General features: G+C 42.8%; 1 protein-coding gene across 5 annotated transcripts in view; it reads left to right on the top strand.

The window, feature by feature from the left end:
- Positions 1–23,665, top strand: part of LOC141140242 (heat shock factor protein 2-like) — a 60,052-nt gene extending 36,387 nt beyond the window's left edge. For 4 of the 5 annotated variants that reach the window (XM_073627180.1, XM_073627179.1, XM_073627178.1 and 1 more), the window contains 5 exons: positions 913–1,034; positions 3,318–3,452; positions 12,209–12,278; positions 22,081–22,153; positions 23,041–23,665. In XM_073627180.1, coding sequence (XP_073483281.1) covers positions 913–1,034; positions 3,318–3,452; positions 12,209–12,278; positions 22,081–22,153; positions 23,041–23,375 — 735 coding nt within the window. In that variant the 3' untranslated portion in view covers positions 23,376–23,665. The remainder of the gene's footprint in view (positions 1–912; positions 1,035–3,317; positions 3,453–12,208; positions 12,279–22,080; positions 22,154–23,040) is intronic. The other variant, XM_073627181.1, reaches the window with a different exon arrangement.
- Positions 23,666–24,040: the final 375 nt, after the last annotated feature.

The following is a 24,040-nucleotide window of genomic DNA, read 5'->3' as shown; positions in this document are numbered from 1 at the left end:
TTGTGTTCTGCCAGCAGGGAGCCTTCCCTGTCGGCAGGATACGATTACTGCTGGTGGCTATAGCCACCAGCAATAATCGGATGCAAAAAAATCTGACAGACCGGTTGTACTGAAGTCGATTCGGTTCAACTAGCCTGCCCATAGATGGATCGAATCTTGGCCGAACCCTACTGAACCAGCCAATATTCGATCCATCTATGGCCAGCTTTAGCCCTATCTCTGCGACAGCAGGACATGAAATGAATCAAAAGCTCTCCAACACTGACATAAACTACAATAAAAAATGACAAAAGTATTTATTTTTTCCATGTTTATCAAAAACCGCTATCCAAAAGTGTTGGTTTATTTGATTTTAGATCCTTAGAGAATATGTAGACTTATGCTTTTTCCCTTGGGTGGTATTTTTTGTTCACTTGTTTTTGTTTGTTTTCATTCTAACAGTATCCATTGTTGCACTTCAGAACAATAAAGTTAAATGTCATTAATAATAAAAGAATGTCTGTGCTCAAATCTAAATTGTGTATACTGCTATACAACCTTACTTGCATCTAGCAATCTTCTCCATAGAAACAGGATTCTTGATTCTCATATATACATTACGAGGGGTCTTCAAAACGTTTCCGCACTTTTATAGTATCATTGGAAACAGTGAGGGTGGGAGGAGTTTTGCTGATGGCATTAAAAAGCTGGCACGACGATGGGGAAAAATGCATCGCAAAAGAAGGTGAATGTAGAGAAGTGATGATGTAATTTGTTTTTGAAATTCTTAATAAAAAGAAAAAAAAAATGCAAACCTGGTACAATTCCTGTTTAACCTAACCAACTGAGTCAAAGTGATTTCTCTCTTTCCAGTTCTGACTTTACTTTGCTGAGAGTTTTATGCTTAAATTTAATATCTTATGCAATGTGCAGGCTTTTGAGAACAGATCGCCATGGTACACTGAACAGAAGCCTAGCAAAGGCATCAAAAGAGTAATCGGAGAAGATCATGATAGCTCTACAGAGGAGCCCAACAACCATCTGAAAACTTCTTTGTACGTAGATCTGCTGCGTGTTATAAAAACATAGAACTTATGAAATAAGATTTTACATAAAACAGTCTGTTTCTAGTAGCAGGTATAGTATGCTTCTCGGCAGCTGCAATTCTCATGGAAATTTGTAACAGTACATGATTAGAGTTGTGTGTGGCTGCATTCGTTTTTTTTTTTTTGTTTTTTTTTCCAGACTTTTTTAGTTTATTTTCATGTGGTGACCCTGCCATTATCACACTTCTGTTCTGAGGTGACAAAGGTCAGTCTAAGGGCTCGGTCACACAGGGCGCTTTACTGGGGGCCTCATGAAGGTCTGTCTTTTCCTGGCATGGGGATGCACAAGTATTGCAGGCATCCCATTTATTTCTTTTGGGACATGCGGCTTCACGGACACAGCTTGTGTGTCCTGATGATCTGCGAGTGAGTGCAGGTCTCCAAACGCACTCATGTCATATTAGGACACAGCAGCTGTGTCCTTGCATCCTCATGTCCCAACAGAAATGAATGGGATGTTGTTGTGGGATGCATGCAATACCTGTGCGTCCCCGTGCTGGGAAAACATGGATCTGCTTTGGGCCCACAGTAAAGCGCCCCATGTGAATGAGCCCTAACTGTAGAGGAGCAGTGTTGTCATCCTAAGGTACTCTCCTGAATAGTAATATTCATATAAAATATCAGCGTACTAGAGCCAAAAGCAAAAAAAGGGATTTGGATCTGGATACAATACGCTTCCCTATGCAGAGAAAAAAAGAATTAGGATCATAACCAGTGCTTGTGAACGAATATTAGTCCCAGAAACAGTCCCATTAAGTGTTTACATTACATATTTGGTATCCCCTGGATCAATTATAGTACATTTGTCCAAATTACAAGTGCGTCTTGCTCTCTTGATCTTTATCCAACAGGTGGAGTTCCAATCTGCAGGCTGATCTTCCCTTCCACTAGTGATGATCTAAAAAAACAATATAGTGCAGTATGCTCGGCTCAAAGACTCCTAAAAATAAAATTGAAATGTGCTCACATTAATAATCAGTGCTGGAAACATCACTAGTGGAAAGGAAGATCCGCCTACAGATCGGAACTCTACGTGTTGGATATAGAGCAAGACACTCTTGTAATTTGGACAAATGTACTTTATTTGATCTAGGGGTTACCAAGTGATATATTGAGAGAACATTTAATTTGTTCACGAGCACTGGTTCTGATCCTAACTATCCTGAATAGACTACAAACCTCTCCCCCTCTCCACATCTGCATTACAATGGGAAGAAGGAAAGGGGGGTCCTAAAATGCTTACATTAGATAGCTTGTAAGGCTAATAAGATTGTTTGATATTTGAATTCAGTGTCCAGGAAGTGCATAGGTAGCACAGTGCACATTAATTGCCTATTATTCAGATGAAAGATGGTAAATACTTGTATCCATGTGATTGTACGTGTTTTGGCTTTTTTCTTTTTTTTTTTTTCTTTTTTTTTTTTTTTAAGTAGAAAAGAAAATGCAAGTACTGGTTTACAGTACAGCACTGAATTGATTTATTCTGAACACATGAGGAAGAGGTATACCGTATATACTCGAGTATAAGCTGACCCGAATATAAGCAGAGGCACCTAATTTTACTACAAAAAACTGGCAAAACTTATTGACTCGAGTATAAGCCTAGGGTGAGAAATGTGCAGCTACTGTAAGTGGAAAAGAGGGTCAACAATGCCCATTTGCATGCCTCACTGTGCCCATTTGCAGCCATAAGTCCCCCGAACTTCAAACTTGGTAGTTAAGGGTTCATGCCCCCTAGCTGCAGCCAAAATTTGGGGTCTCTGGACCCAAAGGGTCCCGAAATGACATTGCTGCAGATGGACACAGTTGACTGATTTTGGGGCCCTGTATCTTTGGGCTACTTAGTGCTAGGAACTCCAAAATTGGTGAAGATCCCAGTGGAACTAGCACTACAACATATCCAAAGCTGGGGTTCCTAGCACCAAGTGGCCCCGAGATACGGGGCTCCAAATTCGGTTTGGAAAATGTCAAGCACTTTTCTGCAGCAGAGAGTGGCGAGTATAAGCCGAGGGGGGAGCTTTCAGCACAAAAAAATGTGCTGAAAAACTCGGCTTATACTTGAGTATATACTAAAAAAACAGGAGATAATTTTAAAATGAGGCGCTTGTGAAATAACTTTTATATTTCAGTAAACATATATTTTTCTGCTTTTTTACCACTAAAGAGCAGTGCATAGTGCTTGAAGGCAGGTTATTTGAGCATTTTGGTATATTAAGGTGTCTGTGATTCCAGAAACCGAGGGTATGAAAACTACAACACAGATGAATCTGATGATCCCTCAGATTTATCCTCTTATGAAAGTGAGCTGGTGATTAATGAAGATACTGCCTCGAACCTCGAACAGTCATTTACAAATCCAGAACAAAAGTAAGTAATAACCCTAAAATTTTGGCACAAGCTGTTATTCAGTGACCATACTTGGGTGACAGCATTGTACTTCGGAGGACACTTCCAGTGAAAAATGAAAGCCGATTGTTCTATATTTTTTTACACATTTTCGGTTTGATAATGCATTTAATACCTTTTTTTTCTCTTGGTGAAAATTTGTTTCCTGTCCTCTCATTGCAGTGTCCTATGCTGGCATTGATGAGTAGCAGCCACTTGCCTGATCACAAATCCTCACTTGGAAAGAAAGAGAGGGGCGCGTAACTAGTTCAGCTCTTGCACCTAGGGACCACAGCAATTTCACATTTCTTTTATGGGCTTGTTTGTATTCAGCAACAACTTTGTTGTGACTTAAGATAACAAAGTAATACATATATCTTTTGTCAAAGAAGCTTTTCTTTTTGTGATATTCTCTTGCGAACATGATTTTATTTTTTTTACCATGCGTAGACCACAAACGCAACAGAAAATTAAAACACTTTTTTCTACTTTGATCAATGATAGTTCTTAAAAAAAAAAAAAATAGTTGTAATGTAGTTAAAGTGATACTAAAGCCTTGTTTTTCATTTAAAAATAACAAACATGTTATACTTGCCTGTTCTGTGCAGTGGTTTTGCACAGAGCAGCCCGGATCATCCTCTTCTCTGGCCCCTCTTCGGGCCCTTCTACCCCCACCCCGCTGAGTGCTCCCATAGCAGCTTGCTATGAGGGCACCCCAGCCGAACTGCAGCTCCATGTGTCCATTCAGACACGGAGAAATGGTCCGACCCTCTCTCTCTCCTCATTGGCTCATTGAATTAGATTGACAGCAGTGGGAGCCAATGGAGGGAGAGTCCTGGCCAGCCGAGTCTCTCGTACAACATCCATGGATTGAGATGAGCTTAGGTAAGTATGAGGGGGCTGCTGCACACAAGTATTTTTTTTTTTATCTTAATGCAAAGAATGCATTAAGATAAAAAAACCTTCTGCCTTTACAATTACTATAATGGGTCCTTTTTAAAATGATACTAAAATTAGAATTCTGGTACAAAGCATTGAAAAGTAATTTACAAATTAAATAAAGACTTTATTTTTACCATACAAAACACAAAATTGATTAATTGACCATGGGTGATATGCCGCTACCTTTAGGTGATTTGACACTTATAAAAGCTTCACTGGGTCACTAAGTGGGGCCATATAACCCCACCCATTCATTGAGACTCCATTTTTACTAGTGTCCTTAGGTGATGGATGCCTGCTCCCCTTTTTGAGAAGAATTTCCTACTATTTTCAGCAGATTTAGTTTACCTCCTTCAGCTGACACTTTTTTCAAGATCTGACTGCTTGTTGCTTTCATAGCCTATTGGCATTTTCTGGATCAGTTACTTGTGGGAACTGTACCCTAGACTCCATGGCAGTGGGCCTGGTCTGTAATGTTTGCTTCAGGCATTTGATTCTGCATTCAGCACTCGCCTTGGCACGTGGTGCAACAAGTGTTAGCCGCAGGTCCAGGGCCATGGTCCATTTCTTGGCACCCAGATGATGAAGACCCCTTTGTCGATATGCCCAACATGGTGGGTGTAGCCTTGACCCTAAATGGGAGCAACGGCATGGACAAGGTAAGGCAGGGTTTTCCTGTACCCTTATACATAAGTGTTCTATGCATTGTACAATAATACTTCTCAATCCATGTATTGAGCTATAATACACATGTGTGCAATGTACATTACTATCACTTTATCAGTGCATTGTTCTATACTACACTGTATATTATAGAACAGTGCATTGATACTTAAAAAAGTGATGGCATAAAAGTCTGCCCTCTTTTTGTCTGAGGACAGACCTACGTTTGTCCCAGGCATGTTTCAATTCACTTTGTGTTGACAGACTCACTACCATTGCTAGAAGTCTGTTCTAAGCATCATCTACTCTTTCAGTAAAATTATACTTTTTAAAGCAGACTTCCAGGCTTCTTCAGAAAACACCTGTCTACGAATCCAGCAGTGTCCTTACCCCAGCCGATGACTGTCGGGTGCTGCCGCAGCCATCTCCTCTTCCCTACTGCTGCACTTAGTGAATGGCCAGCGGCGGGCGAGGAAGAGGGGGGGGCGAACGTCTAGCTGATCTTGCCGTGTACCCGCCCCCCCCCCCCCCCCTCGAAAGCTGCCTTCAGGACAAATACTGTAGCTGCTGACTTTTAATAAAAGCACACTTACCTGTCCAGGGATCCAGCGATATCCTCACCCAAACCGATTCTTCAATCGGCTTCGGGTGTAGGCGCCGGCATCTCTAGTGTGGGAAACTGAGTGAAGCCTTGTGGTTTTACAGCCTGTTTCCTACTGCGTGAAATGCGCTGTCCCTTGTGAATGGTCCGGTAGTCTTTTGGGACCTGTGATGTGTCGCAGAAGACTGCGGGAAAAGGGGGAGGGAGGGACAAACTTCCAGCTTGGATTGCAAATATGGCAGCGGAGGCGAGGAGGAGGCAAACAAGCGGAGCTTCCCTTTTTGCATGGTGCTCTGCTTTAAGGTTAATTTTAAACTTTCTTCCTACTAGTTTGAAGTCCCCTTCATGTTTTTCTGGTCTTAACTTCATTCATACAGACGAGCAGATTTTTCGATAGGAACTGGGTCCGGCGGAGTTCCGACGTAAAGATTTGAAACATGTTCCTAATCTAAAGTCCGTCAGATTTTCGACAGAAACGGTCCGCTGAAGGTCCGGGATGAAGCCCACACACGGTCGGATTGTCCGCCGGATTTGGTCCGTCGGACCAGTCCGGTCAAAGTCCGCTCGTGTGTACAGAGCATAAGGCTTACTAGACTTAGAAAGGACGTTGGTTAACAGTAGTCTGCCCCCAACTGTGGGATCCATCAGTGGCTCACCTTAACAGGGAGACCGCTAGGGTAGTAGATATTCCTGTATTAATGGATCCTACTGATGAGCAATTGAAAACAGTTCTTACTGGTGGGTCCTGCCCTTTACCAGTATTTCAGCTGAGATTTTATTTTGTCAAACCAGGGCAATATCTCTCTTCTGCGGCAGCACATCCTTCACTTATAGTACATGTGGAGCAAATGACTGAAGCTTTGCACTTGTGATAGCCTCCTTGAAGCATCTTTGTTTGTGCTGGTTTGCAGAGCCTGCGTGCAAGGCGCACCTGACCCACAAGGAATGTCTTTTGGACTGCTCTTATCAAGAAGTGTTATCAAGAATGCCACTGAAGGCATAGGGACTTCCTTGCCTCAGCGTAAGATACTCAGGGAAAGATCCTATTAAGTTCCTTTTTGCTTCTTTAAACCTGGGGTATGCACATATAGGTCTTCCAAATTTTGGTTCTTTGGTCAACCGCAAAGTCTGAGGTAAAAACCTGCTAAACTCTACAAAAAGCCTTCATCAGCATGACAATGTGCCTTCTCTTTCCAAAGTAGAGGGACTTTGTTAATCTTTGAGGACTACTAGATTGCCTTTCAGGTGCTTAGGTGTGGAGCGTGATATTTCAGGGAAACAACTTAAGCCTTCACTCTAAACTTCCTTTTCAGGTCCTCACATTCAACTTTACTTTGCCACAGTGACCACCTTCCCAGTCTTCCCCATAGGGATTTTCTGGCTTCTGTGGTCAGGGATACTTCGGTGACCTCCTGTGGAGGAAACAATTTGTGCAGGTTCTGTTGGATAAAATCTCTCTGTGCAGATGTCTCAACAATTCAGCTGGATCCTAATTTTTCAGAATTCAATACTGGAGTCCCCTTATCTTCAGGTGGCTCTAATCTCCTATCATTGTCCTTCATTCTGGAAGTTGCCTGCCTCTCAGTTTTTGCATGAGAGTTGTGGGTCTGTGGGTAACCCTTATTTGAGGCAGACACTTTTTTACTTTCTTTTCTCAGACTGCCCTAATAGTACATTCTGTTTTCATGGGAAACGTTGGCAGAGATTCTGAGTAGATTGGTTTGTGTGTCCCTTAGGATCATGCAGTCCTTGGTCTGTTGGAAAGTCCTCTCTTCCCACCTTCTGCAAGGTCCTATCATCGGACATTGGCCTGTTGTGCTTGGGAGGAGTTATGAGCACCCTGACCATTGGAGAATTATTCTTTCAGTCTACGGTATATCCTGCAGTTTTAGAAGATGTTGTCGTTTCTACATTGATGGATTATTCCCTTGGCAGGTCACCTGATCTGGATCTAGTTGGACAATGCCACAATGGTGCCATGCCTCAACCGTCAGGGAGAATCACAAGATTTTGCTGTGACGAGAGGTAGTTTCTACTCTGAGCTGGGCAGAAGTTCATTCTAGTCCTGTTCAATATACTCGTATCAGGTGCAGATAATTTGTGGAAAGGCTTCTTCATGGTGTCATATGTGAACCCCCCTAATATCCTGGTTCAACTGCATGCTGAACAGATTAATTTCCAGGTGCAGGAATTCTCTAGTGGCAACAGTGGATGTTCGTCTGACTTCATGGGATCTGTTTGCCCAGAGCTAGACTTTTCTTCTTTTCTTCTTTTAACACTTCTTTGTCTGCCTTGCAGGCTCAATGGTCAGCTTTCTGTGTGTTTTTTTTTTTTTTTTCTTCCTTGCTCCAGTTTGACCAAGGTGAATGTGCTTCCCTGACCTTGTGAGGTTCCAGTTGCTCTGTGGGACTGATTGGATTTGGTCGTAAGGATTGTTTTTCTCCTTTCCTGTCAAGACATACTTCACTAAGCGAGTGTTTCTTGATCTTCTGGGATGAAACATTGGTTTTCCAATGCAAGGTTACAACCTGATATTTTGTGTCAGATTTTTGCTACCAGGTATAGGTTGCGGCCTCATCTGATGCCTTCTTTGGGTGTACTGCCTGTCAATTGGGTCTTGAACTGTAGGCAATCCTCAGTTTTTTGATTGATTGTTCAAATTGGGCTTGTAAACAATTGTTTGCTGTGTTGCCCACTCCTTAGTTGGACATCCCAAAGGTGAATGACTTCTATGTCCCTCAATGGATGAGAAAAAGAATAGGTTTTTCTATTCACCATAAAATCCTTTCCATGGAGTCTGTTGAGGGATATAAGTTTTACCCCTCTGTGTTTTTGATCATGCTTTCTGTACTGCCTTGCTTCAAAATTGAGGTATATTGGTAGTGGGAGGGGTTATCCTGGTCTGATACACCATTTTTTTGCTTGCCAGTATCCAATCCTTATGTAGGTGGCAGCATTACTACAAGGTGAAAGACTTCCCGTGTCCCTCAATAGACTCCAAAAAAGTTTTGAGTACTAAAATCCTATTTTGTCTCCCATAACAAATTTAGGCTTCATGCACACTGGTTAACTGTGAATGCTGTTTCTCTTGACAGGAGAAAATTGGCATTAAAAACTCACCTAAGCTGCATTTTTTTCAAACCAGTTTAGATGAGTTTAGCAGCATTTAAGCTCCTCTCCTGAACGCAGAAGAATCACTTTAACTGCCTATAAACTCTGCTGCTCCTAAACTCTGGTAAACGCCTATGTGTGCATGGACACATAGGCTTTTATTGAGTTGAGTTTCGGGGCGAGTATAGGAGCAGCAATGTGCATGGGGCCTTGGCTGTTTCCTCCTCTTTCTGTGCTTTAGCAGCACTGATAATGTTTGGCCTACTTTATCCTGTTTCATACACTTGCCTATTAGCTACACTTTGTTTCCTTGTATCTCCAATATGCTGATTTTCTTCTCCTTTTTAATATTCAACTTTCCTTTTGTAGTGAAGCACAATGGTTTTCAGTATAGCACAGTAGTACAAAAAAAGGGGGATGCAAATTATGTGCAAATTTTGAAAAATATTTGGGGTTAACTAAGATTTAAAAACTGGTGAAACAAACAACTTAAAAAAAAGACCAGCTTTGGTCATCTGTGAAAGTGAAAATGAAACCCAGCATGTTATACCAGGAGGTCCCTTTTTTCCACTTTAATCCAAAGGTCTGTCAGTGCTTCTGATACACAGAGTAGTACCAGTTCTCATAGTAAGGTCTCATTTACTGTGGTAGCAGCCCTTGCCACCATCTGAAAAGCAACCCATGGTGGATCCCTTTTGAGAGGGTGGCTGGGTATGTGATTTGTTGCCTCCACACCACCTGTTTTACTATGAAAATCCTGCACCACTGCACTGCAACCACAAGCCGCATGTATGAACGAGCCCAAACAGCAGAGCTCTGCAGAGTAAACCAAGCCAGTCCCTTCATGCTTACCTGTAAGCCATCAGTTTGACAATTGGGTCACCTGTATGAAATGGAGCTTTATGCTGACAGGGTCTCTGATGTTTGTTTGTAAACGCTATGCTTATACAGCTTCCCAGATTTAGAGCCCATTCACACAGGGGCAACACGACTTCCAGCACGACTTTGGGAGGCAACTTGGACACGACTTGAGTATGAATCACAGCACGACTTGGGGCAACTTACAACACAACTTGAAGTCGCCTCCAGGACAGGGAACTTTACAAGTGGCCAATCAGAGCTTATCAGCTGTGTGTGAGAAGGAGGGGACTGGCTGTTTAGTGGAGGAAATTACTTTCTGTTTCTTTTCTGCTTCCTGTAAAGTTGCCTCAGTATGAACAGTGATCAGACTTGGAGGCAACTTCCATTGAAATCAATGGGTACAAGTTGCCTTCAAGTCGGATTGAAGTAGTACAGGAACCTTTTCTGAAGTCGGAGCGACTGCAGTAGTGTGCATTAAGACAGATCCATTCACTTACATTGATTTTTTCGTGTAGCGCGACTTGAGGCGACTAGGGGCGACTTGGGGCGACTTGAAGTCGGATCCAAAGTTGCCCCTGTGTGAATGGGCTCTAACTGTTTTGTTTTCAAAAATACTTGATATATTACAGTATGAAATTACAAAACAATCTTTACACTAAAACAACCACATTATATTTGTGTTTAACATACTTCACTGAATTTATAACCTCATTAGGAACAGGGTGGATTTGATTTAAATCAAGTTGACTTAAATCACTAGTAAAAAGGCTTGATTTAAATCATCGTTTTTAACCACTTGCCGACCGGGCCATAGCCGAAAGACGACTACAGCGCGGTCGGCTTTTTCTGGGTGGACGTCCTTCCAGAATGTTGCTCCTGCGTGCTCCCTGGGGCGCGCACCTGGGAACATCCGTAACCGCCGGGTCCGGTAAATAGCCGTTGATGGGGCCCGTTTACCACGTGATCGTTCCGTCAAATGACGGAGTGATCACTTGTAAACAAACCGGCATGACGTCATGACGCCGGTTCCTCCCTCCCCTCTCTGTACTGATCGGTACAGTGTGAGGGGAGAGGGGTAGAGCTTGCAGCAGCGCTGTGGGCTGGATGTGTAGTGCCCACGGCGCTGCTCAGTGCCAATAATCTGCAATACTCTGCAACACTGTGCAATACTTTGCAACACTGTGCAATACTTTGCAACACTGTGCAATACTTTGCAACACTGTGCAGTACTCTGCAACACTGTGCAGTACTCGCCAATACACTGCAATAAATTTTAACAGAAACAAATAATTTTATTTTTTTTTACCGAATTTTCAGTCTTTTTTTGATTTATAACGCAAAAAATTAAAAACCCAGCGGTGATTAAATACCACCAAAAGAAAGCTCTATTTGTGGGGAAAATAGGACAAAAAATTCATATGGGTACAGCATTGCAGGACTGAGTAATTGTCATTCAAAGTGCGAGAGCACCGAAAGCTGAAAATTGGTCTGGTTAGGAAGGGTGTTTAAGTGCCCAGTGGGCAAGTGGTTAAAGAGCAATTGTCATCTCTGTCCCGCAGTGGCTCCTCCTCTGACTTAAATCACTAGTAAAAAGGCTTGATTTGGGACTCAACAGTCCCATTCACTTTAATGGGATGGTTGGTAATGCGGCAGTGACACAACAAGGTGAAGGGACGTGGTGGCAGTGAGTGAGTGGATGCCCGCTAACAGGCGCTGCCATGATGGATCTGAAATGACAAGTGCTCTTTAAATGTAAGGACTAATTCTTGCTGGTAGTTAGATTCTTTAATATTTTTCAAACAAAGTATAGGTTTCCTATTAAGAATAATACGCTGTCAGGTTAGTAAAACAGTGATATCAGAACCGATGTTAGGTTATTAGGTTAATCACACATAGTTGTAGAACTTCTCAAATTATTTTATTTAATTAAAACAATAACTTTATATTACCTGCTTTACCCATAGATAAAGGAACTTCATTAAAATATTCTCAGACTGTGTCTGTTTTATGGCCTGCTGCCATTTTTCTCCTCAAGGGAGGAATAAAGCACTTCAAGCTATGTGCGGAAAGATCACAAGGTTTATAAGCTGCTTAGAAGGTTTCATTTTTATTGCTTGCCCTTCCTCCTCACACTTGGAGCCTGGTACAGATGCATTTCTCTTCAAACAATCATACATTTTGTAGTGTACATAGATTTGTAAAACAATGGAATATTCCTGAACTTTGTTTTATCTCATGGTTACTGTGAAATTGTGTGAATGCATCAATGCAGTGCATATTATCTCAGCTTGCAGAGCTTGGATTCATTGAATAAGTTTACCAAAAAATGTAAATTGCAGAATATACAGCCTCATGCTACATAACTAAGCTCCATTTCATGCTGAATAAACAATATTGTTAATTTATCTTAAATAGAAAACTTTCTATTACTCCAAAAGCATTTTATTAAAATAAATTTGATAAAGATCAAAAAATTGATTTAAATCAAAATTCAGATTTTTTTTTTATCGATTTTTATCCACCCTGATTAGAAATGATTTTGTGATTTATCTTTATACAGCTCAGTGGCAAAGCACAGAAAATCAGGACCACACAAGAGGCTGAAAAGCTATGCAGAAAGACAAGATTCTGTAAGTACTAAGAATTGTTGAAATACATAAAAATTGTATGTGATGGTAATGAAGACATAGCTGTTAAATGTATGATTAATGGAACTATATACACATGCACATAATATATATATATATATATATATATATATATATATATATATATATATATATATTAATTTATTTATTTATTAATATTATATACAAGGTTTCAAAGATTTCAAATGAACATTTTGTCTTTCCTGGTGCTTATGCATTAAACATTTTTAAACCTTTTTAGGCTTTATGCTCACTAGACACTTAAAAAACAGTCAAAAATTAATATTTCTTTATCGTACATCACGGGCCACAGAGCACCATAGTAATTACTATGTGGCTTATAGGCCACTTTCAGGTGATGGACACTGGCACACCCAAGACAGGAGGTTCACTGCCTATATAACCCCTCCCATACTGGGAGTACCTCAGTTTTTTCGCCAGTGTCTAAGGTGTTGAAGTGCTAAGAAGGGCTCCGCTGGAGGATCCTTACTGGATCAAATAGACTTTGAAACCGGATCCATTCAAAGTGCCACTGAGGCCAAAATGGATGGTACCCAGGCCTCGTGAAGGAAGAACGAGGTTTTGTCTGTAACGCCTCTCTTGGAGGGTTGAACCCTGGAATCCAGTGCTTTGGTCATGCAACTAATACCACAAAGCTTTCTGGCAGGGTGCTATACAGGTCCAAGGGAGTGGAACCACGATAAAAAGGGACCTGGTCCTTGAAGGTTTTTCATAACATAACCCGCCGTGATGGGTGAAGATTGAGTCTATCTGGTTACCAGCATAATCCTGTGGTGGGAAAAGGTAAGTGAAGAAACCTAAGGAACTCCAAGTTCACTTATGGATTTCTTCTTTGAGTTAATGTTGTCATGACTAGATTTCACCACTAGAGGGTGTGAAAGCACATACCTTACCATGCTTCTCAGTATCTCGCTCAGTGTCAGCAGGAGAAAGCCAGGCTTCCTCCAGGAGTCAGTCCCAGCCACTAGGAATGTTGAAAGGGGGAATCCCTTGGTAAGTCCATGAAGAGATTTCTCCCTCCAGGAGCTAAGGGGATATAAGCTGCGGTGGTCGGCCGTGCTTCTCTGTCTCTCTCTGTCTCGGCGCTCCGTTCCTTCTCCCTCCTTCCTCAAACCGCCCCCCCCCCCCCCCCCTCCGCTCCGGGATCTGCCTTACGGAGGATCCAAACGGCGCCCGCAGGAATTGGTTTAAAGTTGGGGGCGTGTCTGGGAGAGGGGCGTTGCTTAGCAGCAGCGCGTGCGTGGCTCAACGTTTCAGCGTGGGGCTGCCGAGTCCATAAAGGCTGCTTGTGTAATGCAGCTGACGGACGGATGGGACACAGGAGCAGACTGAGGCATGTAAGCTGCTGTATACAGGCATTCCCAAGACACATTTACTCAGCATCAGGCTGAGCATTAATAGCTTTTATTGCTGGACTACAGCTCAGCAGTGGATGAATTGTGTTACAAGTACCTCTGCTTTTGTGCTTAGGACTATGCCTTCCAAAAAGGGGGGTACAAACTCCTCAAAGAAGGGACCAAGGGCCATCACCTTTGGGCTCTGAGGATCCTAATCACCCCGCCACTGTGCCATCCTCTCCGGATAGACCAGAGGTGGCTGGCCAGGGTGAGTCATTGGGATTGTCAGGTGTTGCAGCTGTTTCCAACATTTCAGCCCCTGTCTATGTTACCGAAGACACCTTGTCCTCAGCACTAGTGGGGTTGGAAGAAAGGTTAGCTGCTTTAATTGCATCTTCCTCCCAGAATAGGAGAAAACGCAATAGATCCCCTCCTCCGCCCTCGGCCCTGGTACAGGGGAGCAGTGGGCAGAGGAGAAGGAGTCACCCTTAGGGAAAGACTAATGATTCCTCATCGGAGGAATCAACTGTAGAAGAACCTTTTTCAGCCTCGCAATCTGAAAAATTGCTGGTGCAATCCCTTACAGAAATGGCCCGTTCCACGTTCAAGCTGCCCTTTACTGAGTCAGCTGAATGGCCCGTTTCTTCTTTGGGTTCTCTAAAACCCCCTCAGACTCTACATGTCTTTCCTGTCCATCCGTTGCTGGAGCAATTCATATATGCTGAGTGGGATCACCCAGATAGGCATTATCTTCCTCCTAAAAAGTTAACACTTTATCCCATGGAGGAAAAATTCACCAAAAAATGGAGCATACCATCAGTTGATGCTGCTATATCCTGTGTGAATAAAAGCTTAACTTGTCCAGTGGACAATGCCCAGATGTTTAGGGATCCAACGGATAAAAAGATGGAATTCTTGTTGAAAACTTCTTTTTCCTTGGCAATCCCTAAAAGATCAATCCCTAAAAGATCAGTTGAAGCAGGTGCTTAATGCTGTCCCCATTCAGCATGGCCCGGGACTTAGCAGAACTGCCAAGGGCACTATGTTTTGCAGTTGACGCTATTAAGGATACTATTCATCAGGCGTCATGCCTTACGCTCTTGCTAGTGCATATGTGTAGGATCTTGTGGTTGAAAAATTGGTCATCCGAGGCGCTGTGCAAAAAGCTTCTGGCTGGTTTTTAGTTTCACGGGGAACGGCTGTTTGGGGATGATTTCAAGTGGGAAAAGTACCCTTTTACCAGTTAAGAGAAGGAGTAAATGACTCATTTAAACGGGACTCTTCTCTAGGGCCAGGGTCATCAGCCTCTAGGCAGTCATGATGGCCTCCGCCGTCAGGGTCAAAAGGAAAACCTCAAGGTCAAGCCCAAGGACAGAAGAAGTCCTGGGGAAGGAAACCCACAAAACAGAATGCTAAGGCCTCTTTATGAAGGGGTGCCCCCGCTCGCTCGAGTGGGGGGAAGACTTCTGCAGTTCTCAGGAGTCTGGCAGGAAGAAATTCAGGACAAATGGGTCGTCTCCACAGTAGCTGTAGGTTACAAACTAGAGTTCCCATCTCCTCGTTTCTGAGGTCAAATGTCCCCAAAGATCCAGAGATAAAGTCTGTTTCTAGCATTAGACCGGTTGTTGTCTCAAAAGGTGATCATGGAAGTCCTCATGGATGAGCAGGGGTTGGGGTTTTATTCAAACCTCTTCATGGTGCCAAAACCAAATGGGGATGTCAGACCCATTCTAGATCTCAAAGATCTAAATCGGTTCCTGAATATCTGCTCCTTTCGCATGGAGTCAATCCGGTCAGTAGTTTCCATTCTACAAGGAGGGGAACTTCTGGCGTCAATCAACATCAAGGGTGGATACCTGCATGTACCTATTTTCCCCGCTCACCAAAAATATCCGTGATTCGAGGTGGAGTGGCACCATTTTCAGTTTGTAGCCTTGCCCTTCGGTCTAGCTACTGCACCCCGGGTTTTTACAAAGGTTCTGGCCCCACCTCTGGTCAGACTAAGGGCTCAAGGTATAACAGTTATGGCATACCTGGACGACCTGCTGCTGATAGATTGGTTGGTAGCCCGCTTAGACCAAAGCGTGGTCAGCACAGTCAACTACCTGGAATACCTAGGTTGGATTCTCAATCTAGAGAAATCTTCCTTAAAATCACTAAAAAGGCTGGAGTACTTAGGTCTGATCATAGACACAGCCCAGAGAAGGGTGTTTTTGCCTCAGGCAAAAATCAGTGCTATAAAGGAGCTGGTCCAGGTGGTCAGGACGAAGAAGAATCCCTCCATTCGCCTTTGCATGAGGTTGTTAGGAAAGATGGTGGCTTCATTTGAAGCTGTTCCCTATGCCTAGTTTCATTTGAGATTGTTGCAAAACGGTATCCTATCTGCTTGGAACAAAAGGATCCAAGGTCTAGATTTCCCAATGCGTCTAACCCCAAAGGTGCGTCGGAGCCTCAGTTGGTGATGGATAACCAAAAATATGCAGAAGGGAAAATCCTTCTTACCAGTTACCTGGAAGGTGGTAACAGATGCCAGCCTTTTGGGTTGGGGAGCAGTCCTGGAGAAAGCGACTGTCCAAGGGAAATGGTCCAGAGCCGAAAAGGCCTTGCCCATCAACATCCTAGAGATTTGGGTGTCACGCTTGGCTCTGAGGGCCTAGACGTTCAGGTTACAGGATTGTCCTGTCAGGATCCAATCCGACAATGCCACAGCAGTGGCCTATATCAGTCACCAAGGGGGCCCCAGGAGTAACGCAGCCCAGAGGGAGGTGAACCATAGCCTAGCTTGGGCTGAGAAGCATGTACCTTGCCTATCGGCAGTCTTAATTCCAGGAATAGAGAATTGGCAGGCGGACTTTTTGAGTCGCTAGCAGTTATTTCCGGGGGAATGGTCTCTTCACCCCGACATCTTCCTGGCTATTTGCCAAAGATGGGGGACCCCAGATGTAGGTCTGTTGGCATCCAGGTTCAACAAGAAACTGGACAACTTTGTGTCAAGGACAAGAGATCCACTCGCATACGGGACAGATGCGTTGGTGACCCCGGGGGATCAGTTTTTACTGATTTATGCATACCCCCCCCCCCAGTCAGCTGCTACCACAGATTCTTCGCAGGATCAAGCAGGAAAGGAAGCCGGTGGTTCTTGCAGCCCCGGCGTGGCCGAGAAGATCTTGGTATGCAGAGATCGTAAAAATGGTGGTAGGGGACTCATGGACCCTTCCACCACGTCCAGACCTGCTCTTGCAGGGACCAGTATTCCATCCTACCTTACAAACTCTAAATTTAACGGTTTGGCTATTGAAACTCACATTATAAAGAATCGCGGGCTTTCCGGGTCAGTGGTATCTACCTTGGTTAACCGGCTTCCAGAATCGTATATTGTAGACTCTGGAGGGCATATGTTTACTGGTGTGAATCCAGAGGTTGGCATCCTCGGAAGTATGTCATAGGTAGAATTCTTTGAGTACTATTAAGGGTCAGGTCTCTGCCTTTTCAGTATTGTTTCAAAGACCACTTGCTTTGCATTCTTTAGTCCATGGTTTTATGCAAGGGGTAACACGGCTTAATGCACCAGTTAGGTCACCCTTGAACCCTTGGGACTTGAATTTAGTCTTGTCAGTGTTACAAAAACAGCCTTTTGAGCCGATACGGCATATTCCTTTGATCCTTTTGACAAGGAAGTTCGTTTTTCTCTTAGCTATATCCTCTGCAAGAAGGGTAACAGAGTTGACCGCTCTTTCTTGTAAAGAGCCATATTTAGTTGTTCACAAGGACAAGGTGGTGTTGCGTCCTCATCCAAGTTTTCTGCCTAAAGTGGTTCAGGTTTTCATCTGATTCATCTTATTCTACCTTTGTTTTTTCCAGATCCATGTTCTATGGAAGAGAAGTCACCACATTGCCTTGATGTAGTGAGAGCAGTCAAGGTCTATTTAAAGGCAACTGCTCAGTTTCGGAAAACTGATGTTCTATTTGTATTGCCAGAAGGACCTAGGAAAGGACAGGCAGCGGCGAAATCCACTATTTCTAGTTGGATTCGGCAAGTTATTATTCAGACTTATGGTTTAAAGGGGAGAATTCCACCTTTTCAAACCAAAGCGCACTCTACCAGGGCAGGGCATCACCATGCCTCCATGGCGCAAATCTGCAAGGCCGCAACTTGGTCTTCAGTCCATACATTCACTAGATTCAATCAGATGGATGTAAAAATGCATGAGGATATCGCTTTTGGGCGCAGTGTGTTGCAGGCGGCAGTATAGGGCCTCAAATCTGATGGCGCCCTGCTTTGTTTGTGTCTCTCTCCTCTCAGATAGCATTGCTTTGGGACATCCCACATAGTAATTACTATGGTGCTCTGTCCCATGATGTACGATAAAGAAAATAGGATTTTTATAACAGCTTACCTGTAAAATCCTTTTCTTGGAGTACATCACGGGATGCTAAGGTCCCTCCCCTCTTTTGGGATATATGTATATTGCTTTGCTACAAAAACTGAGGTACTCCCAGTATGGGAGGGGTTATATAGGAAGTGAACTTCCTGTCTTGGGTGTGCCAGTGTCCATCACATGAAGGTGGCCTATAACCCACATAGTAATTACTATGGTGCTCTGTGTCCCGTGATATACTCCAAGTAAAGGATTTTACAGGTAAGCTGGTAAAAATCCTATTTTAGCATCTCTGCAGTGTTTTTAGGAGTGTTTTCTAAAGTGTTTGAACGGTAGCATTTTTGTTAAAGAGCAGGCCACCACCGGCATCCTTAACAACCAGTAAATGGCTGGTTAAGGAGCGGTCGTCCCCCCCCAATCCATCTTCAAAGCACCACCCCCCCATGTTGAGGGCATGTGGCCTGGTTTGGCTCATTGGGGGGGGGCGCTTGCTTCCCCCCCCTTTCCTTCCTGCATGCTCGGATAAGGGTCTGGTATGGATTGTGCCCACGCCAGGTATAGGGTTCCCTTAAAATCCGTACCAGGGGAACCCCGCTGACAGCTGATGAGTCACTTGTTAAGGATGGCTAAGGGAGAAAAATACGCTGAAAACTGGTGCTTTGAAGCAGTCAACAGTGTTTAGAAGCTTTAGGGAGTTGTCAGCTTTTATTTGCTGGCAAATAGTTGACTTTTTAATAAAAGGACATTCACCTGTCCAGGGATCCAGTGCCGTCTTCACTCGGGCTTGTTCTTCACTAACCTTCGGGTTCCCGGTGCTGACATACTAACTGTGGGCAGCCAGCTATGTGGCTTTCGGCTTCACAGCTGGCTGCCCACTGCGCATGCAAGAGCAACGTGGCGCTTTGTGAATGGTTCCAAAGTCTTCTGGGACCTGTCGCGTGTATAATTAAAAAAAAAAAAAAAAAAAAATTGCATGCCAAACGTGGCAGGGGAAGAGGACTTAAATCAGAAATTCCCCTTTTTCAGGTGGAGTTCTGCTTTAAGCTGCTTTATAATTCCAATAGACTTGTATAGGAAAATAAGCAGTTCTGATGCAAACAAAAGCCTGTGGCCATTATATTTAAACAACCTTTTATCCACAAAAACAACACAGACATGGTGGATTTATTACTGGGTTTAAAGGAACATACACGTTTTTATAGATGCATTTTTGTGAGTAGTATCAATTATATTTTGTGGCTAAAAGGTTGTCTTCGGTGTTTATATATATATATATATATATATATATATATATATATATATATATATATATATATATATATATATATATATATATATATATATATATATATATATAAATTAGGGCTGCGGAAATTAACGATTAACTCTTCGGTAATCGTTAAATTTTTTGGATCGGTAGGCTGCCTGCCCTGGGGCCGCTTTGGGCCAAGCTCCGCTTCCTCCACTATATGTCATGCACAGTCTGTGAGAAAAGTCCCGCCCTCCTCCTAGATCAGCTCGTGTTATAGACGCAGTGTTCTGTCTTTCACACGAGCTGATCTAGGAGGAGGGCAGGACTTTTCTCACAGCGCGCCCAAAGTTTTCACACACCGCTCCGAGACACACAGCGGGAGATGCCCGCAGACTGTGTAATCCAAGCACAGTCGCTGACTACAGTGAGGCTGCCATTATGGGCGTGGCGAGACTGTGATTATGGCACGGCGAGGCTGCTATTATGGGCACGGAGAGGCTGCGATTATGGGCACGGTAAGGCTGAGATTATGACGCCATGCCCTGCTATGTCCGGCTTCGGCCGTTTCCATAACAACGGAGCTAAAAGTAGTTGGATCTGTATGTGCGTTATAATTAATTAGTCAAGTAATCAATTAAAAAAAAAAAATCGATTAATCGAACATGAAAATTTTAATCAGTAACAGCCCTAATATATATTTATTTCAGTATCTCACAAAAGTGAGTACACCCCCTCACACTTTGTAAATATTTTATTATATCTTTTCATGTAACAACACTGAAGAAATGACACTTTGCTACAATGTAAAGTAGTGAGTGTACAGCTTGTATAACAGTGTAAATTTGCTATCCCCTCAAAATAACTCACCCCACAGCCATTACTGTCTAAACCCCTGGCAACAAAAGTGAGTACACTGCTTAGTGAAAAATGTCCAAATTGGGCCCAAAGTGTCAATATTTTGTGTGGCCACCATTATTTTCCAGCACTGCCTTAACCCTCTTGGGCATGGAGTTCACCAGAGCTTCACAGGTCACCACTGGAGTCCTCTTCCACACCTCCATGATGACATCACGGAGCTGAGGGATGTTGGAGACCTTGCGCTCCTCCATTTTCCATTTTGAGATGCCCACAGATGCTCAATAGGGTTTAGGTCTGGAGACATGCTTGGCCAGTCCATCACCTTTACCCTCAGCTTCTTTAGCAAGGCAGTGGTCGTCTTGGAGGTGTGTTTGGGGTCGCTATCATGTTCGAATACTGCCCTGTCGCCCAGTCTTCGAAAGGAGGGGGGAACATGCTCTGCTTCAGTATATCACAGTATATGATGGCATTCATGGTTCCCTAAATGAATTGTAGCTCCCCAGTGCCGGTAGCACTCATGGTGCCCCAGACAATGACACTCCCACCACCATGCTTGACTGTAGGCAAGACACACTTGTCTTTTGTACTCCTTACCTGGTTGCCGCCACACACGCTTGACACCATGTGAACCAAATACGTTTATCTTGGTCTCATCAGACCACAGAACATGGTTCCAGCAATTCATGTCCTTAGTCTACTTGTCTTCAGCAAACTGTTTGTGGGCTTTCTTGTGCATCATCTTTAGAAGAGGCTTCCTTCTGGGACGACAGCCATGCAGACCAATTTGATGCAGTGTGCGGCGTATGCTCTGAGCACTGACAGGCTGACCCCCACCCCTTCAACCTCTGTAGTAATGCTGACAGCACTCTTACGTCTATTTCCCAAAGACAACCTCTGGATATGATGCTGAGCACGTGCACTCAACTTCTTTGGTCCACCATGGCGAGGCCTGTTCTGAGTGGAACCTGTCCTGTTAAACTGCTGTATGGTCTTGGTCACTAAGCTGCAGCTCAGTTTCAGGATCTTGGCAATCTTCTTATAGCCTAGGCCATCTTTATGTAGAGTAACAATTCTTTTTTTCAGATCCTCAGAGTTCTTTGCCATGAGGCGCCATGTTGAGCTTCCAGTGACCAGTATGAGAGAGTGAGAGCGATTTAACACCAAATCTAACACACCTGCTCCTCATTCCCCCCTGAGACCGTGTAACGCTAATAAGTCACATGACACCGAGGAGGAAAAATGGCTAATTGGGCCCAATTTGGAAATTTTCACTTAGGGGTGTACTCACTTTTGTTGCCAGCGGTTTAGACATTAATGGCTGTGTGTTATTTTGAGGGGATAGCAAATTTACACTGTTATACAAGCTGTACACTCACTACTTTACATTGTAGCAAAGTGTAATTTATTCAGTGTTGTTGCATGAAAAGATATAATAAAATATTTACAAAAATGTGAGGTGTGTGTGTGTGTGTGTGTGTGTGTGTGTGTGTGTGTGTGTATATATGTGTGTGTATATATATATATATATATATATATATATATATATAATATAATATGCCACCCATAGTTAGCGCTGATCTTATAACTGATATATTTCTCTGCTGGGGTGCAGAGTTTTTTCAGCTGCTGCTAAAGTGAGCGTTTTGGTTTTATCCATTTGATCTCTAGTGCGCCAGCCCTGATGTAAGTGTCATTCAATGATTGTCATATTTATCAATTTAAATACACAAACTATTCTGCTTGGCAGTGCTAATTGTAGTGCATCTTGCCTATAGAATGAGTTACAAAATGCTGGGGTATAAGATGAGGTGAGCTATAACTAGCCTTGTCAAGTACAATGGTTTGTTTAATAAAATTGATGAACTTAACAAATATTTGATACATATGCAAATATTTAATACAACCTATATGTCTTTTGTCATTTAAAAAAATTCTAGACAATAAAGCGCAGAATTGTATACAGTGGCTCAGAGAATGAAGATGAACAAAAGAGCTGTCATATGGACTCTGGTATCTTTCCGTTCTATACTTTGTGTTCTCTATCATATTATCCTGTATATTCTGTTTGCTGATTCTGCAGTCAACCCTTAAATTGGAACTATGGGCAATAAATTATATATGATATTGTCTGTCACTAACATCAACACAGCAGTTTTTGTTTTCTTTGGTCCCTAGTAGTGTCCTCCAACAGGGCGATGGTACTATTCGTGCTGCACTGAAATTGCACCACAGCAATGTTACTTGGCGCATAAAACTATCACATTCTAAAATAGTTCTCTCATGTTCCATCCTTGCTCCTAACAGCTGCAGTCACAGAGTCTCTGGCATATATCCCTGTATGTCCAAACCCTATCTGACTCATTTTGTCCCAAGACCTCTGACGAAGTTCTTTTTAATCTTAAGCCTTTTAATAAATGTTTCTGCACCATAAGGAGCTTCTCTTTCTTTCCTGAGTATCGTCATTTCCAACAATTTCCACAATGTGTACGTGTGGCAGAACTAGGTTATATGAGCACAATATGACTTGCCTGTATTGGTTATTTAATTGTGCTGAGATTCAATCCAAACTGCGGTGGCTCTGCACACTTGGAATTGGTGTGGATACACATGTATGGTGAAGTTATTTAAAGAGAGATTTAGTGGTTCTTGGTGCACTTAATTATTCAGTGTGCTACCTTTTTGATTTATAGCATGTTGTGGTTTTGAATTATGTAGGGCATGCAGCACTTTAAATCGGTTTTGTTACTTTTATACACAGCCGTGCAGCAATTCCTATTCTTTTTTTTAGTGGTATTATCACATTTTGATTAGGGTAAAAAAAGAGGTTATTCTACTGTAGTCGTAAAGGTAAGAGACTCTATCTACTCATGTATTCATCTGTATTTTTCTTTTGAAAGGGTCAGTAGACAAGTCCATCAGATCATGCCGATCATCGTGTTACAAGATGGACCAGATGGTTAAACAAATGCATCGGGATCACACTCGTCTGACTAAAAAGGTCCTAGCTGTCGAGCAACAGTCATTACAGAAACTTTCTGAAATATCAACAGCACTGAGCACATTAAGCAGCTACATTATGAACACCCAGAATCCCCAAAGAGCTTCATTTCCTCCTTTTCTGGATGCTGCAAAGAATCAGCAAAATGAAAAGCAGGGTCCCCAAAGTTATCGCCATGGACTGTGGTCAGACACCTCTGGAAATCATTCCACTAAAAGAGAGTATGAGTCTTAGCAACTCTTCACGTGAGTGCCTGCATAAGATCTGTTGCATCCATTAGAGTTCTTCTGTTGAATTTGTAATTGTATCTACTAGTAGTTATGTGAATGTCCAGCAGACTACTTTTAATCATGTTTCAAACCATTACATAATTTAAACACTAGTAAATGTGTGTCAGTTGGCTGAATGGTAGAATATATAGAAGGAAAGAATGGAGTGTGCGAGAGTGCCAAAGATCAAAACAAATGGATTTTAAACAATATTAAGCAATTACATGCTGTTATACAATAAATGGATACAAAATACATGGGTGTATCAGTTGTGTGATTTATGTGTAGACAAATGTGAAGAGTAATTGACATACATAAATGAATTGTGACTATGATGGAAAAAATGTGTGATTATAAATTTGTATGTGCATAAGATTCATCAGAGAGAGTTTCTGGATTTCAGCAGGATGTCGGTGGGCACTCATTGGTCAAAATAAGTATAGTGAATCTTAGATAGTCTACAGGATGAAATTTCAGTCCTAAGGAACCAAAGCTGTTCTTACCAGAGATGAAACCGATACAAGTAAAGGTGTGGACTAGAGAATTAAGGGCCGGTATCAGTCCTTGACTGGACAAGACTGAATGCTCAATAAGCTCATATCTTAATCGTACAGCACAAGTACATAGGCT

This window comes from Aquarana catesbeiana, linkage group LG04, assembly GCF_042186555.1.
Source record: "Aquarana catesbeiana isolate 2022-GZ linkage group LG04, ASM4218655v1, whole genome shotgun sequence".
Taxonomy (NCBI): Eukaryota; Metazoa; Chordata; class Amphibia; order Anura; family Ranidae; genus Aquarana; species Aquarana catesbeiana.
Note: the sequence above shows the minus strand (reverse complement) of the source record. Positions and strands in the feature narration are given on the sequence as shown.